The sequence below is a fragment of the Acipenser ruthenus genome, chromosome 5, assembly GCF_902713425.1.
Source record: "Acipenser ruthenus chromosome 5, fAciRut3.2 maternal haplotype, whole genome shotgun sequence".
Lineage (NCBI taxonomy): Eukaryota > Metazoa > Chordata > Actinopteri > Acipenseriformes > Acipenseridae > Acipenser > Acipenser ruthenus.
Window position 1 is genome coordinate 11028706 of NC_081193.1, and position 17573 is coordinate 11046278.

General features: G+C 38.0%; 1 protein-coding gene across 1 annotated transcript in view; it reads right to left on the reverse strand.

The window, feature by feature from the left end:
• nbas (NBAS subunit of NRZ tethering complex) overlaps nt 1-17573 on the reverse strand; it is a 220453-nt gene that overhangs the window by 83845 nt on the left and 119035 nt on the right. Inside the window, exons 38-40 of the mRNA XM_034004808.3 lie at nt 17044-17167; nt 10396-10472; nt 9945-10082 (exon numbers count right to left, since the gene is read on the reverse strand). Of these exons, the coding sequence (XP_033860699.3) occupies nt 9945-10082; nt 10396-10472; nt 17044-17167 (339 nt within the window). The remainder of the gene's footprint in view (nt 1-9944; nt 10083-10395; nt 10473-17043; nt 17168-17573) is intronic.

Sequence of the window (17573 nt, forward strand, 5' to 3'; positions counted from 1 at the left end):
CTCCAGAAGAGTGGTGACTTTTTTTGATTGATCACAATTAACTAATGCAGGGAGAGGATCACTCAGTGTGAACTACCACTGAGTCTGTTCTTAGAGTTACTCTATCTATCATATAAACAGTGCATACAGCTTTTACACCTTACAGTCAAAAAGGACGGGCAACGTGACGTTACACTGAGTGAAAGACGTGAAGCATGGCCTGACAGTGGTAGGGGAAAGGAAAAAATAATTTTAAATCGCTAATATTTGTTTTGGTCGCCGTAATTTGTCTAAACGGCAGAAAACTGTTGATGAACCGTCTGAAGACAACAAACTAGCAGCTACCACCGGCAGTCCTGCGCCAGTCAAACGGTATTTAAATTAGTCAGGATTTGTGATATTAAATAAAATGGTGTGCTTTGCTTTGAACACAAATTCTTGGTTAACATAAATGAACAACCATAAGTACGAATGAAATTATATATATATATAGTTATTTGTATTTATTATAATGTGAAATTGAAATCTGATGCGCATGTTAAAAGTTCAAGTCCTTTTTTAACTATTTTGCACAACATTGTTCTTTATTTTTCGAAAATAAAACATCAATGTATGAATAAGGAATCAGGTTGCCAACTGCACCACTGTGATTACTCACCTTAAAAAAAGTTACCATTTCCATCCCCTCCTGAAAAAAAAAATCTTGGCTGTGCCACTGCTGCCAGGGTTTATTATTTAAAAATAAAAATATATATTTTTATGTTTTTCGTAAGTTGGTAGAAAATATGTAAGTGCACAGTTTATTTCAAACTTTCAAACCTTAATAACATAACCAGAGTGTCTAAGACCCTTCATCGTTATATTTGTTCTTGTGTGAGACTTTCACTTTTTCAGTCAGCGAAAATATGTTCTAAAAACTGAGTGAATTTGATGCAGCCCTGTTAAAATGGCAAAAAGACAGCTATGTTTGGAGTTTTTCTACAGCAAAAATGCTAAACCACCAACGCCAGAGACATCAATCAACAGAAACAGAACCAGACTCTTCTGTAGTTCAGAATGTTGTTAACAGCACGAGAGTGTGACGATACTTCCATCTCAATCGCTCAGGTTAGTGCAGGTGCAGTTGTCGATAAAAGAGACCCTTGCCTGTAAAGTGTTTGCAACTCTCTCATTTCTGACAATCTGGCGTATAACTGTTTGTGATGAAAGATCTGGTAATGTTAGAAAGCTAGCTTAACATAAAAGTGGTTCAAAATTGATGCATTGGCTTTGAGCACGGTTTAGCTTTTAGTTATTTTTTTTTTTTATGGGCCATGAATCGCCACTGCTGCAACTGTTTTTGTATCATTTTGCATCTCAAACAACTTTCCCATCCAAATACCAAGCAATTTTTATGAAACTCAAAGTTCATTTAACACACCACACGTAAGCATTTTAATATATATATTTTTTTCAAACTTGCTTGCTATTTCACAGGCCTGTAAGGTTTTTCTATAAATTGGAATCATTTTATGTTCCCCTTTAAATGGTAAAGAAGTGAGAAATCATTGAAAGTTTGTATCTGAACATTGTGTGATTTTGCTGTGTTTAATGTAAGGCTTTTCGAACTACTGCTCAACGCAGTCTAAACCTGTGAACCATGCAACTCTGCACGTACACACTTTACACCCACACGTGCCCAGATAAGCAAGCTGATTTAACAAGACCAAGATTAACTGGTTTAACCTCGAGTCCCGTCTTTGTTTCCATGTTACTGCTTCAATGACGGTTTCCTCATTTCTACTGTAAAACCACAAGTGTATCTGTTGAAAACCGACATGTACATTTTTACTTCTGCTTTAAAAAACACAATGTAATTATAAGAACGACCTCCTATCGGAGGGGGGTCGGCTTTGCTGTTTGTAAGAATTACTAGGTTACACCTCTTTTGGGTAGGAACCGTGAGATGTAACCTGCTCAGTATATCAATGTCTGTAACTATTGTTTCAGGGCTCAAATACCACCTGTTGAGACCTGTAGGTTTATCTGTAGCTTTGTTGCTCAAGATTCCATCTGCTGAGACCTGTAATTTTGCTTACAGTATTGAATAACGCTCTTTTGATCGAAATTACCTGAAGACGACTGACTTATTATTTTAAAGAAGAAAACAAACCTTACAGGCCTTAACCATTCAAGCATTCATCTTTTACACAAAAACAAAAAAAATCTACTGACTTTAGTTTTATTTGAAACTTTTGAAATTCAGTCACTAATGAAATGAACTCCCTTCTAGCAATAAAAATGACTATGACTTTATGTTACAATTGTTATTGTAGAATAGTTAGTATTGATTGCAAGGCAATATCAACAAAAGTAATTGTGACAGGGAGCCTGTGAACAGGATTGCTTGCAGTGGTGACGTCAGACCAGAAACACAGACTGAAGAAGTAGCAGGTGAAACTGAAGTGCAACGACACACAGTGTTTTATTAAATAATAAACAAACAAAAGATTTAAACAAACACAAAACAAAAAGGCGCATTGGCCAAACAAACAAGTATCGTGCTGGTTTTTAGCCAGGAAGTCTAGCAATTGTTTTACTCTCATTCTCCCACAGCCTTACGTCTCTCCTCTGACACTCCTGAGCGCAGACCGCTGCAGGCTTTTATATTCTGGCTGAGGGGTTAACTAGCTAACTAGCTTAATTAATTATTACCCCTCGGCCATAATCTGCATGAGTTTAATAAGGATGCATGACCATCAGCTAGTTAAATAAATCAATAGCTGATCAGTCACGCATCCTCACGAGGTTTTTAAAATATATATATAAAACAATAACAGATAATGGTGGCAGCTTTCATCCGCATCGCAAACAATAATAATAACACAGCGCACATATATATAGGGGCGGGACACTCTGCCACAGAGCCTTATCGCTGGTTCGTGGAGTGTGTGCGCAGCAGGAGACGTGTTGCTAAGCGACCAACAGAGCGGTAGGCTTGCCCAGCACTGAGCGGATCGGGAGGTCCGGATTGGTTTGGGGGTGTGCTCGGCAGGAACTACCATGGAACCAACTGCAAGACGGGGCCTGTGAAAGTGCTTCCCAGCCAGGACCGTCAGAACGGCCCGGAGTCACTGGGAGTCCGGGACTTCGGGAGCAACAAAACAGAAGTAGGTCATTTCAGGAGATGTTGACCCCAACAAAGTATAGAGAGGGTTACTGTAGGGTAGTAGGTTCCTGGAGCAGGACGTTTCTTTCAGTGAGACTAGTGCTTTGTTTTGTTTTCTTTATTAAATGTGATACTAGGGCTACCACCTATGGTACCCTAGTGTCAGCACTGTGCTGAAATTAAAACTGCTTGCAGCGTATCAACACCAATGCTCTGTGTCTGTGTCAGTATTTTCCAGTGACTAACACATCACCCTGTTACACTAATATACAGCCATTGGTTATTTTTTAATTCACAATACAATTGCAAGATTAATATACATTTATATGTTTTTCTCCTTGGTAACTCATTCCCTATTGCTTATTAGCATCTGTCTTTGTGAGAAATAATTTTGCTTACTGCTAACTGTAGATTAATCCTCTATTTTCAAACAGTTCTCTGGTGTGACATTTTTTTTTTGGTCAACTTCATCATTCCTCTCCCTAATTTAAATAAATAAATAAATAAATAAATAAATAAATAACTACAAAATTTTATTAGGCCGTAACACATTTCTTTAACCTTTCCTCACAAGTTTGACCTTTGAGGCCCAGTATACTTCTGGTTACCCTGTGCTGTAAACACGCAAGCAGTAAGAGATGAAAGGTGTTTAAACTTTATGAAACTACAGACTTTATATATAAAAAGGGGCCTGCAGGAAATGTTCTACTGCAATTTGAAACGTATGGGGAAAAGAGAGTGAGGGAGATAAAGTTGCCCTTTTTTTTTTTTTGGCAACGGATAGCTGGGCTGCCTGATAAGGGCATCTTTTGTCTACTGACTAGAATTTTAGGAGACCCAATGCATTGGTATTAATGGCAAATTAAACATACCTGTTCAGCAACTGGCCTGACTTTCTTACTGTCTTAGTGTTGAAGTGGCTTACACTACACAAAGAAAAGCAGCTCTGGTGCAATAAGGCAAATACACTGCTTGAGACAACCTGACAGGTGGAAAAAACATGCATGTTTTTTTAAATCCACTCTTGTTGCAAACAGAACAATAAGCATATCATGATTAAAAATGTATATCAAAATAAGCATATCAAAATGCACTCTTGTGGTACATTTTGTGCTTCAATCTTTGGGATGGCACCAAAGGGAGTTTAAGTGATAACTTCAACATCTGCCTGCAGAACTGAAGCTGAGAATTACATGTTTCATTTTACCAGATTAAGCTCCTGTTGCTTCTGTTACAACTAATTAGTCCCTCCAGGATTCCGCGATCACGGAAAAAAAAAATCACAGAATTTGCTCTCTCCCGGTTAATTTTCAGTTGTTTGCAAAAAAATGAAAACTCAAACATTTGCTCCCTACTATCACTGTACATGTCACTAGAGCGCATACACGCTATTTGTATAGTGAGAAGTGTGGCAGAGTTTCAGTGCGAACTTTAGTTCAGCCATGGAGAGATTCCTAAGGCCACCGGTGAGCTCCGGAAACAAATCGAAATTAGCACCGAATATAATGGCAAAATATAGGGCACAAATGCAACATGCAAGTCCAGTATTTCCAATAACTCACCATCATAGCGTCTGTTAAAACGACAGAAGACCGTGACAACGACCATGGATAGACAAACAGTGGCTACTGAAGAACGGAATAAGGCAAGATTATTATTATTATTATTATTATTTTACAAAAGGATTTCATAGTTTAGTCGCAAGTTTAAAGCGAAGCGTTCTTCTGTTACTGGGAAAGGTCAAAGAAAAACAATTAGGACCTTGCTTGTACTCCCTATGTTGCAGGTCCTGAAAGATGTCATTCTAATTATATATGGAAATACGCAAGTTTTTTGTATTTGGTGCAGTAACATGAATGCTTAAAAAAGGAAGGGAGCAGTGAACTATATTAGATATTATCCAATTACTTGGGATGACCTTACTCCACCTTCTCTCCCCTCTCAGATTCTGACCTCTCCTCCCTACTCCAGGGCCACGTGTGCCCTGGACCCGCTCCCCACTCACCTCTTTCAAGCTGCTGCTCCTGCTCTACTTCCCTTCATCTCCTCCCTTCTCAACACCTCTCTCCTTTCTGGTCTCTTTCCCTCTGCCTTCAAACAAGCCTCTATCACTCCCCTCCTCAAAAAACCTACCCTCGACCCCACCTCCCTCCAGAGCTACCGTCCTGTCTCCCTCCTACTCTTCCTCTCCAAAACCCTTGAGCAGGCAGTACACCGCCAGCTCTCTGCTTTCCTGTGCAACCACTCTCTGCTCGACCCTCTCCAATCTGCTTTCCGCTCTGCTCACTCCACTGAAACCGCCCTCCTGTCTGTCAATAACTCACTCTGCCCGAGCTGCCTCTCTCTCCTCTGTCCAAATTCTTCTCTGCTGCCTTTGACGCTGTCGATCACTCTATTCTATTATCCTTTATTGCTGACCTGGGAACCTCTGGCACTGCTCTGGCCTGGTTCTCCTCCTACCTCTCCACCGCACTTACCAGTTAACCTGGCGTGGAGCAACCTCCACACCTCGCCCTCTCTCAACAGGAGTCCCCCAAGGGTCAGTCTTGGGTCCTCTCCTGTTCCTTCTCTACACCCGCTCCCTGGGCCCCCTCATCGCATCCTATGGTTTCTCATACCACTTCTATGCTGATGATGCTCAGATTTTCCTCTCCTTCCCCACCTCTGACTCCACCATCCCCTCCCGTACCTCTACCTGTCTGTCTGCTATCTCCTCCTGGATGGACTCGCATCACCTCAAACTCAATCTCTCTAAATCTGATCTCCTTTTCTTTCCTCCTCCTCCCCCTCCTCTGATCTCTCTATCTCTATTCCTCTGGAATCTATCACACTCTCTCCCTTCTCCTCAGCTAAGAACCTCGGAGTCACACTGGACCCCTGCCTCTCGTATTCCCAGCACATCTCCACTCTGGCACTCACTTGCTGATTCTTCCTGAGCAACATACGAAGAATTCGACCCTTCCTCAGCAACTACGCCACCCAGCTCCTTGTCCAGGCCCTGGTACTCTCCCACCTAGACTACTGCAACTCCCTCCTGGCTGGCCTCCCTGCGTCCGCCACCCGTCCGCTCCAGCTCATCCTCGCTTCTCCCACGCAACTCCACTGGCTCCCGATCACCGCTCGCATCCAGTTCAAGACTCTTGTACTCGCCTAAAGATGCCTTGACCAGACTGCACCCAGCTACCTCCAGACACTCATCTTTCCCTACACACCCACTCGACCTCTCCGCTTCTCCTGCACTAGAAGACTGGCTGTACCTCCTCTACGCTCCCCTGCCTCCAGAGCCTGCTCCTTCTTCACCCTCGCCTCGCAGTGGTGGAATGACCTTCCAGATGTCAGGATTGCCCAGTCCCTGACCACCTTCCGGCGCCTCCTCAAGACTCACCTCTTCAGACAACACCTGCAGAACTCCTCTTTTCCCTCTGGACACTTTATCACTCTTCCTTAATGCACTTTACTTGCACTTATCTGCTCCCTATTTTACTGCATTTAATTCTGTACTTTACAGAGTACTGTACTGTAATCTGCCACAAGTGTTATTCAATCTGTAGTATTTTGCATTTAATCGTATCCTGATGTAACTATCACTGACACTTATCTGCTCCGATATTGAATCGTATTTTGTCATATACTTGTACTTACTAGAACTGAAGTCATTGTATTTTATCTTGCTCTTAATTGTATTAACACTTGTACTGTGATTCTTGAAATGTATTTTTTGTTTACGACTGTAAGTCGCCCTGGGTAAGTGCGTCTGCTAATTAATTAATAAATAAATAAATAAATAAATAATAATAATCCATTGACCATATAATCTTATATAAAAATTTGCTGCTGACTTTTTGCCATTATGCCTTTGTAAAAAGATTAAAAAAGTCCAAGCTTCTGTATTTTACTAGGGTAGAGTTACATCCTATTAACTTTGCCTTCATGTAACCTGCTTTTCCAAAGTACTAAATACAATTCTGTAGCTCTCGCGCATAATAGCGTTTTGTACAAAAAGTTCCCATAATACCTTTTATCGTTTTTTGAAAGAGCAGGCACATTAACACCTTAGTACTGTAATTGTAGGTTGTTTTCTTAAAAGGTTTGCTTTTTTCATTTCAATTAGTGGCATTTGAAAAATTCCTTTTTAGAATGTCAAAGTGTTTTTGCAGACTCAGCAGAAGAATAGAAAAGATCTATATTTAATTTTGTTATTGATGTTTTTGATTTGAATTGCCGGTTTCTATACTTCACAATTCTTTACTGCCCAAGTGTCAAATTCACCATCACGAATATAAATAACACATAACACATATCAGTATAATGTAAAAACAGGTCAACATAGCCTACATCATGTAGAATAGCATTTCATAACAATTCTTCCTGCATATAGTAGTTTCACGTAAAACAGATTAAGTCATTCCCAAGATAATAGCTCCAGAAATGAATACATTCTATGTTATCAACCACCAAAAAATACAAAATTCTTGAGAAGAATCTTTGAAGTGTCTGAAGCAAAAGTGAATCTATTATTACTGCTGCACCAGCTGAATGGCAGTTATTGAATGTTCAACTGTATTCAGCAGGGGGAGGAACAGACCAAGAAGAGCAGCCGAATGTCACTCATTTCTTTTCTGCACAAGCTGGCATGCATTTTCCATTAGATCTGGCAGCTAGAATCAGCTAGAAGTGGATGCAGACAAGTTAACACCAGGGGCATCACTGCACAAGTATAAATCAAGAAAGGAGACATGTCAATCACAGATCAGTTCTAGGGGCAATAGCAAGTGGACAATCCCTGCTGTGAGTCAGTAATCCAATACTGAGCTGAAGAACATATACAGACGTGCTCAAATTTGTTGGTACCCCTCCACAAAAAACGAAGAATGCACAATTTTCTCTGAAATAACTTGAAACTGACAAAAGTAATTGGCATCCACCATTGTTTATTCCATATTTAATAGGAATCAGACTTTGCTTTTGATTTTTTATTCAACATAATATTGTAAATAATAAAACAAATGAAAATGGCATGGACAAAAATGATGGGACCGCTAACCTAATATTTTGTTGCACAACCTTTAGAGGCAATCACTGCAATCAAACGTTTTCTGTAGCTCTCAATGAGACTTCTGCACCTGTTAACAGGTAGTTTGGCCCACTCTTCCTGAGCAAACTGCTCCAGCTGTCTCAGGTTTGATGGGTGCCTTCTCCAGACTGCAAGTTTCAGCTCTTTCCATAGATGTTCGATAGGATTCAGATCAGGACTCATAGAAGGCCACTTCAGAATAGTCCAATGTTTTGTTCTTATCCATTTTGGGTGCTTTTAGCTGTGTGTTTTGGGTCATTATCCTGTTGGAGGACCCATGACCTGCGACTGAGACAGAGCTTTCTGACACTGGGCAGTACGTTTCGCTCCAGAATGCCTTGATAGTCTTGAGATTTAATTGTGCCCTGCACAGATTCAAGGCACCCTGTGCCAGGCACAGCAAAGCAGCCCCAAAACATAACCGAGCCTCCTCCATGTTTCACTGTAGGTATGGTGTTCTTTTCTTTGAAAGCTTCATTTTTTCGTCTGTGAACATAGAGCTGATGTGACTTGCCAAAAAGCTCCAGTTTTGACTCATCTGTCCAAAGGACATTCTTCCAGAAGGATTGTGGCTTGTCAATATGCATTTTAGCAAATTCCAGTCTGGCATTTTTATGTTTTTTCTGTCAAAAGTGGAGTCCTCCTGGGTCTTCTTCCATGGAGCCCACTTTCGCTCAAAAAGCGACGGATGGTGCGATCAGAAACTGACGTACCTTCACCTTGGAGTTCAGCTTGTATCTCTTTGGCAGTCATCCTTGGTTCTTTTTCTACCATCCGCACTATCCTTCTGTTCAATCTGGGGTCGATTTTCCTCTTGCGGCCGCGCCCAGGGAGGTTGGCTACAGTTCCATGGACCTTAAACTTCTTAAAAATATTTGCAACTGTTGTCACAGGAACATCAAGCTGCTTGGAGATGGTCTTGTAGCCTTTACCTTTACCATGCTTGTCCATTATTTTCTTTCTGATCTCCTCAGACAACTCTCTCCTTTGCTTTCTCTGGTCCATGTTCAGTGTGGTGCACACAATTATACCAAACAGCACAGTGACTACTTTTCTCCATTTAAATAGGCTGAATGACTGATTACAAGATTGGAGACATGTGTGATACTAATTAAAGAAACTAATTAGTTTGAAATATCACTATAATCCAATTATTTATTATCTTTTCTAAGGGGTTCCAACAAATGTGTCCAGGCCATTTTAGAATATCTTTGTAGAATAAGCAATAATTAATCTCTTTTCACAGCTTCTTTGCTTTATTCTAAGACATACCAAAGGCATGCAAGTATACATGATAAAATAGCTTTTAATTTCATCACTTTTCAGGAGGAATGAAGCATTATTTCAATGAGCTGTAAGGGTACCAACAAATTTGAGCACGTCTGTATAAATACTTTACTCAATAAACTAAGTTGACCTGGACAACATCCATGACAAAGAAACAACCAATTACAGTAGCTGAGAGCATCACAGATAAAAGTTATAGGACTGTGGAAACATTGGGTCACATGTTCAAATTAAACATCGATAAACATATTCAGAAGAATGTATGTTATATATGTATATGCATGCATATATATTCATATAAGAGAAAAACTGATATGGAAGCTGGAACATGATAAAACATTTCTAGCTCTTACTTTTCTCAAGAGGGAAACTCAGCTGTCTGCCGTTGGGTTAAAATATGCTGTTTACCATTTGCATGGTCTCAACCTGTGGTACAATGGAATACCAAGCACTTACCTTGTAAAGTGTGTGGCATTTGTCATTGAAACATGGAGTCAAACGGGCATAGATCTGAAGGGCATAATAATATGCTGCCAACTGGAGCGATAACGCTGAATGTGACTGCTTCTCAAAGCACCTGTTGGCATCCATTACCTGAAAGAAAATACTAATGAGTGTTCTTTCTACACTGATGAAAAGAAGGACAAAACAAGTACAAGAAAAGGAAAACCATTGAAAACAATAGAGTTAAAAGTAATCATGTGTATATATTTATTTTCAGTAGCTACACTAGCATGGTTATACATGCAGAAAGAGGCTCAAGCAGTCAAATTGAGAGACCATTGGAGGTTTAGTTCTGTGACATCACTAAAATGTGATGTTCAATACGAAAAGATGATCTGAATTTAGCATTAGAACGATGACGTTAATTAGCGTTTGAAATATCATGGAATATTACAGCACATACCTGTGGCAATGCTAGTAAATATGATAAGGCCAGGGTCATATCCTTATTCAGGGCGTCACTAGCCAACTGCAACAGGACTGAAAAACAATGAATGAAAAAAATAATTTGAATCATACTGGTTTGGTTACTCATACATTTCTACTGTTTGAGCATCAAAGGGGATGATGACACAAAGGGATAGATGATCTAAAGCTATTTTCTCCAAATCGTCCATAGCAAAAAACAAAACCAAAAAAAAAAAAACACATCAGTAATTAGTAGAAAATGAATAAGGAACAGTTTAAGAAATGTATAATGCACAAAATTAAATGTTTGGGAAAATGCCATTCTGAGAAAGTGAGCTAATGATGATTTGAATTAAATAGATTTAGAATCAAGTCAATTATGTCTCAAGCATACAGGAACAGTGGAAGGCGCTATCAAGATCAATTTCTTTATACGTTTTAGAATGCAACACTAACATGCTTTCAAAATGTAAATATGCATTTTCACATTTTTGTTTTTCAATTTCAGATGGAATCTAAATACCAGTTAAATAAAACCTTCAGGCAATAATGTTTCCAGCAGACATTCAGTGCAGCAACCACATCTTTTAGCTATCAAAAAGCTATTCTAGAGTGTTTATTGCTTTTTTTAACAATGGTCTTTAACACATTTATGAACATCAAAATGTACGAGTATGAGTTCAAGTCTGGTGAATACAGGAAGCAACATTATAGTTTGTTAAACAAAACTTGAACCACGAGATACACAGAACTTTTGGTCAGTCCAACTGAGGTTGGGGCTTGACTGGCAATCTCACAAATAAGAACATCTATTGTATCTTGTAATATGTAATTTGCTTTGTATCTAATCATGTTCTACCCTGCTCTGATTGCTTTGAAATTCACGTGAAGCTCAGGCTAAACTACAAAATTTCACCCCTGGGCCAATTTACAGCTTATATCTCATATGGCAGCTCTAATGGTTCAGTGTTTGGTGTCCCAAACATATTTCGCCTCCAGCGTTTCTACAACCTTCTAAAATAAGAAGTTAATCAGCTGTTACTAGCTTCCATGTTATCCATGTGAAAGTAGGCAGGCTGCAGCAGAGAGCCATTACTAAACAAAACGGTCAATCAAAAAAAAATTACAAAGTGCTGCAGTGGGAAGAAAATCCACCGATATTAGATTTTGTTTTTATTGTTTAATCGGTATTGCATGGTAGCTTGGTAGCTTCTATTTCCAGATGTTTCTCCCAATGTAATTAGAAGTTTTTTTGTTTTTTTTAGAAGAATAAAATGAATAATTATTCAAAGTCAAAAAGGCTGTGTTCACACCAGGTGTGTTTAGAGAGTAAAAACAGAGATTTGACACTTAGTTTAAAAAAACAAACAAAAAAAAAAACTGGATCAATTCTGCTTGCTGACATTTTCATACTAACAAGGGGAACAAATGCATAACACAGGATGTGAACAATGTTACCAGAGTTATTTTTAAACTATAACATGCATCCTGTGTATAATGACATCCCTTGTACAACACACACCACTTTTATAAAATTTAAAATCCCTTTAAATGTTATTCTTTATTTTTTTTAATGAGGCTATTTTCAACTGCTATACAAAAATATGTTTATTTAATATGTTACTTATGATCCATATATTCAATGGTCTCCCAATCTCTTCTAATAAAGGATGTCATTAACTCAGAGAAACCCTAATAATCTGCTTTCCTATAGACTACAATATAGTACACATGTTTTCTGTTGTTTTTTTTATTTAATCTTTTTTTCTTAATTTTGAACACTTAAGATTAATTGATTACGAGTGGGTGCAAGGGACGCAACTGTAGCCGGGCCCATCCTTTAGGGGCCCCTACCCCGAGTCCATTACTTTTTTTTTCTGAGGCCATTTTAATGGCTAGACGTAAAAAATATATAGGTGCCGTCTATTCCACTGGGATTAGAAAAAAAAAAGTAGCAAGATAGTTATTGGCGGACTGTTAGTTGACAGACTGACTCTCTGGAGGCGGGATGCACAGAGACTGCTCTGGCAATAGATCGAACCAGTGTTAAGGTCATGTGATTGCTCTGTTGGGAGATGTGATACTAAAGGCATCATTTCGTGAGCCCGAACAGACCAAACAGAACTGGACAATCTGATTTATTTAACATCACGTAAATCAATGAAACTATAGAACGATATTGCAAAAGTCTACCGGAAGCTATAATGTACAGTAGTATTTCATGTTGGATTTCGAAATGTCACATTTTGAAATTGTTGTCAGGTTTTCGTTAAGTATGGAAAACAACAAAGCGGTAATTCAGTACGTTAACATAGCATTATTCCACAGGCTTCATTGAACTCTGTGAAGCAAATGTATTTAATTACAGGGAGATGCAAAACATTTGGCCATAATTGTACTGCTAATTCGCTTTTTTCTAATAGATACATTACAACTGTACATGCAATACTGGCAAAATACAATAAACGTAGTCTTGATTTACGATGGTCTGTACTGTATAGCGAGATGTACGTATATTGACACATAAATATTAATGTTATAGTTTATTACATATGATGTAACTACTGCTTGGAACTATGTCTAAACAAATTCATCTCAAACAGCATCCCGAAATCACTGTGAGCCAGAAATGGAACTAAATGATATTGCGAAAAAAAAGTCTTACGAAATTTCGTCTTAACTAACGGATGGTCAAAATCCAGTATTTAAAAAAATACATGCTGTTGGGATATTAATGTTAAACGTGTTCATAGAATGATGTTACTGTTGATGAGTTGTAACAAATACATTTTTACTGTGGGCTAGGTTCTGAGACGCAAATGTGTGTTTTTTTTTTATATATAGAAACATTTTCATACTAACTTTTGTACTTGACAACATCCATTTAAAAATCCAATTGATGCCTACGATAAATATGTTTTGTGTCTAATTTGAAGTTATTAATATGTTTAAATACTAACAACATCAAGTTATTAATCAAATTGATTAAAAATGTTTGGATATAATGTTACTTGATTGATTACTGTCTTTTTTACAGCCATCTTAAAATAACTTTAGAATAGGTTTTGTTGGAAAAAAAACAAACAAAAAAAAACAGCCTACGTTTTTGACCGATTCAGATTTTGGTGCTGATGTATTTATTTTCAAAAGATTTCTTTAGGTTGTGCTGCAGCAGCGCTGCGTGTCTTTTTATTTATTTATTATTTATTTATTTTTTATTTTTTTTTTGGGGGGGGGGGGGGGGTCTACTTCACAGTATTGCACCAGGGCCCAGTAGTACATCTTAGCGCCGGCACTGGTTTTATGTAATGTTATAATTACCCTATTCATCTAGAAATCACTCAAATCAGACCAGGTGGCTTGACTGTAAAGGTTGACCTTTTTGAGTTAAACATATTCAATTGACTGCACTACATCCAGTTGCATGTAAATCGAGAACATTTCTGAAACCCTCACATAGACTCCCTGAAAGACCACAATAATCAACTGGTACCAGTGTCATTCTACATTAGTTTCTCAGGAAGCCACTCCATTAGTAATTCTACTTCTGCACTGAAAACTGCACTCATAAGGGGCCAATGTCATTGACTTTGACAACAGCACGATTTCTGTTCTTAACATATAAATTGTTCTCCAAAATTCTATCAGCAACCCATAATCTGGTTTTCCACAGTATGGGTATCTCAGAGGTGTATATATTTCTTTTTCATTACAGAAAGGTGAACGAACTATTTTAGCTAGAAATGTGAATATTACTAAGAACATTGCAATAGCAACATTGCAATAGCATACGTTCGTAACAATAGGTTCATCATATCTCCTCTTTGAAATAAGATTGAAAAATAATGGGACTTTTTCTTCATTTTTTAGCTTAGTTTTACCTCAGTCTTACACTTTTTTGCCATCTACCCACATGTAAAGCCACCAGATGCCAAAAAAAGTCTAAGACTGACAGAATTTAAAATTGTGCCTTTACATGTGGGTAGAGGCTTTGATGCATTAACACTAGAAGCCCTGCGGCGGTCATTTTTGTGGTTTTTGTTTTAAAATGTAATTTTCTCCAGTCGTGTAACACATATGGGCACAGTGTTACATGTTTTAAATATTCTCTCAAAGCATGGAACATGGGAGTGCAGAAATAAAGGAGATATATTACATTATATCTAAAAGCCCCGGAAGCAGTCACATTGACGGCCACACAGAAAACAACTGCATTTTCATTATACAGAACGGTATTGTACTTTATTATTTTTATTTACCAGTCCGCAATGTGTTTAGCTGTAATTAGATTAGTCTCTACTCTCTGCCTGAGTGAATGTCTGACAGTCTATTGTTTTTCAATCAGCCTTTTGAAAGGCTGGCGCCTGCTTGCCAGCTACGCTGCTTTGGTCAGTCAATTGGCATTGGGACTAGTGAAAATAAATACCAGAGACCGTGGAGTTTTACAACGCAACAAAATATGAAATTGATGTTTGGATCAGATAGCATGGAAGTATTCCGTGAAAGCTGGCTCCCGACGGTGGCCTGTTCAGGTGTTTTACAATGTACTGGGTACTTTACAAAGAATGCACAGAGCAGAATTTACCAAGGAGAGAATATATTTTACAGTTAGCACAGGAACTTCACAAGAAACATTTGGAACAGAGAGAAACTGCCAAGCGTGTACCCACAGCTGAAGCTGGCAAACCTGCTGAGAGCCGCAAGAGACACCAATGCCAGGTTGGCAAGTGTTTAACTCTGAGGTCTATTTTTAATGTAAGCATTTGTTCTAGCATTCTAAAATAAAGTTTTGCTGAACCACCGTCATTTGGAACTTAATTGCCTTTGAAAATAGTGTCACTTTTACCGTTGATCAACCATATAGGATATGTGTATATACATATATAAAAACAACAGTAACTGTAAGTAGTGGGTTTGTAACACTATAGCAGCTATAAAAACTTTGCTTGCTTAAAATAACCATATTAGATACATACCATCACGAAAAACATAAAGTGTCTAAAACAGTCATAATACACATAGTCAACATCAGAACAGAATCAAACTTTGTTTATGGTATCATTAACAGTTTTTTTTCCCTAGACCCTTTCTAATATTAATATCTTTCTGACAGTAAGCTGACCTAAATTGAATACAGTTAATAATATGATCATGCTTATTTGAATTGTAACCCTCCATTTTACATGTGTATGTATTCTCATGCAGGTATCTCCCTTCCATTGTATTCTTGCATTTTGTTTATCCGCATCCCCTATACACAAGCTTACATTAAAGGGTACATCAGCATTACATGAAAGATAAAACATAAACTATCCCACCTTGCTGTTCTGAATGTATTTGGTCATTGTATAATAATCAGTATGCGTCCAAACATCTCCATAATGCCACACTGCTATGTCCAAAATCACTGTTCTCAAACATCTCTTCTGAGCCAAAAAAACATGACTTCCGCATGTACCCTCACATTTGCTCTGAAATGTACCGGTGCATGCCCAATGAAGCGTTGTATAAGCTACATTACCTCAGTGTGGAAACATACTAGTCTGTGTGACAAACATGGTCTGTCTAATTTTCCATAAGGAAGGAACTTGTACCTGCTTTCTTTTTGTGTAGTAGACGTCTTTCACACTGTACATGTTTCCTTCACATGTTGTATTTTGACGTATTATTATTATTATTATGATTAATGTTACATGCAATAAAAACAAAACAAAACAAAAAACGATCACTGCTAACTTATTTCCTGTGACACCGGTACATTTCAGAGCACATGTGAGGCTCAGAAGAGATGCTTGAGAACAGGAATTTTGGACATTGCAGTGTGGCATTATGCAGATTACAGATTATTATACAATGAACACACTTGCAATTTCGTTTCAAATTCCACCAGTGTGTAATATATATATTTCACAAGAAGGTTGAACATTGTTACCATTTATTTCCTTTACAAGTACTCAAACTCCCAAAGGTCTAATGTTTTGTCTTCTTTAAGTAACAAATTGTTGCTTTTGCTAAGATTCATTTTTTCAATTTCTACTGCGTTCATGTGGTCCCTTTGAAGTAGAATGTGGAGACACAGAACTGTATCACTGCACGGTATTTTCTTAAGACAGCATTGAAAAAATAAACAAATATTAACATCTTCTCCACTGGAGATTCCAGGACTATGCCACAATGTATGTAACCTACAAATCATTACAAAAAAAAAGATTTATTTTACTTGTAGACTACAACTACGGAGTGTGTGCTATTGATTATATCTCCCTAACTTGATTATTCCAACTCCCTTTGGCCTTCAACAAAATACAGCTTTGAGACTATTATCTTGTTCTAAATTCTAGGATCATATCGTACCCATTTTTTACATGAATTAATCTATCTCCTTATTGATTACTGTATAGATTTGTCTTGTTTTGACCTATAATGTTAAATCCCTGATGCTACACTTCTTTGATTGTTCTTTAAGATATTTCATGAATTGTGCTATATAAAATAAAATGATAATGACAAAGTTAGGGGTGACGGCCATCTCTCAGACAGTCCAGCCAATACTCATCACAATATTCTTTACACAGTCTTGGATAACTCCCTCGATATCAGAACATTGGTGGAAAATAATTTGCTGAAGCAAACAGTGTTATACCTTCTGTTGCTGGAAACAGGTTTTGGCCTTCACTTTTTGTTTCTGCCAGCTTTCCTGTTCTTAGCAATACCTCAGCAAACTTTTCCAGTGGGCTGCGATGGTAGGAGGTGTAGGTTACTTTGCTCTGAAAAAATACAGAACAAACAGACATTTCTTTAATTTACGTAGAGTGCAGACATACTATTTTAAAGAGTAGGCAGGTTTGTTTCAACAGCATCAGTATTATAAAACTAGCCATGCTGCTGGTCCATATACGTTTTTCAATGGTGACACCTTTTAACAGGATATGTTAAATATGTATACAAAATACATTAGCTTTTGTAACCACAAAGGTCCCCTATAACAACAGAAGACTAGTTTCCAGATACATTATGTAATCTTCTGAGGCTCAACTGTAAGAGGCACTTTCTTTACCCCATTTTCCACTTTTCACTCTAAAAAAGTGACTGTTGTGGCCTTGAAAGCTTGTATATTTGATATTAACATTCAGGTGATCCTGTTAAAAAGTATCACCAACAAAAAAACAACCT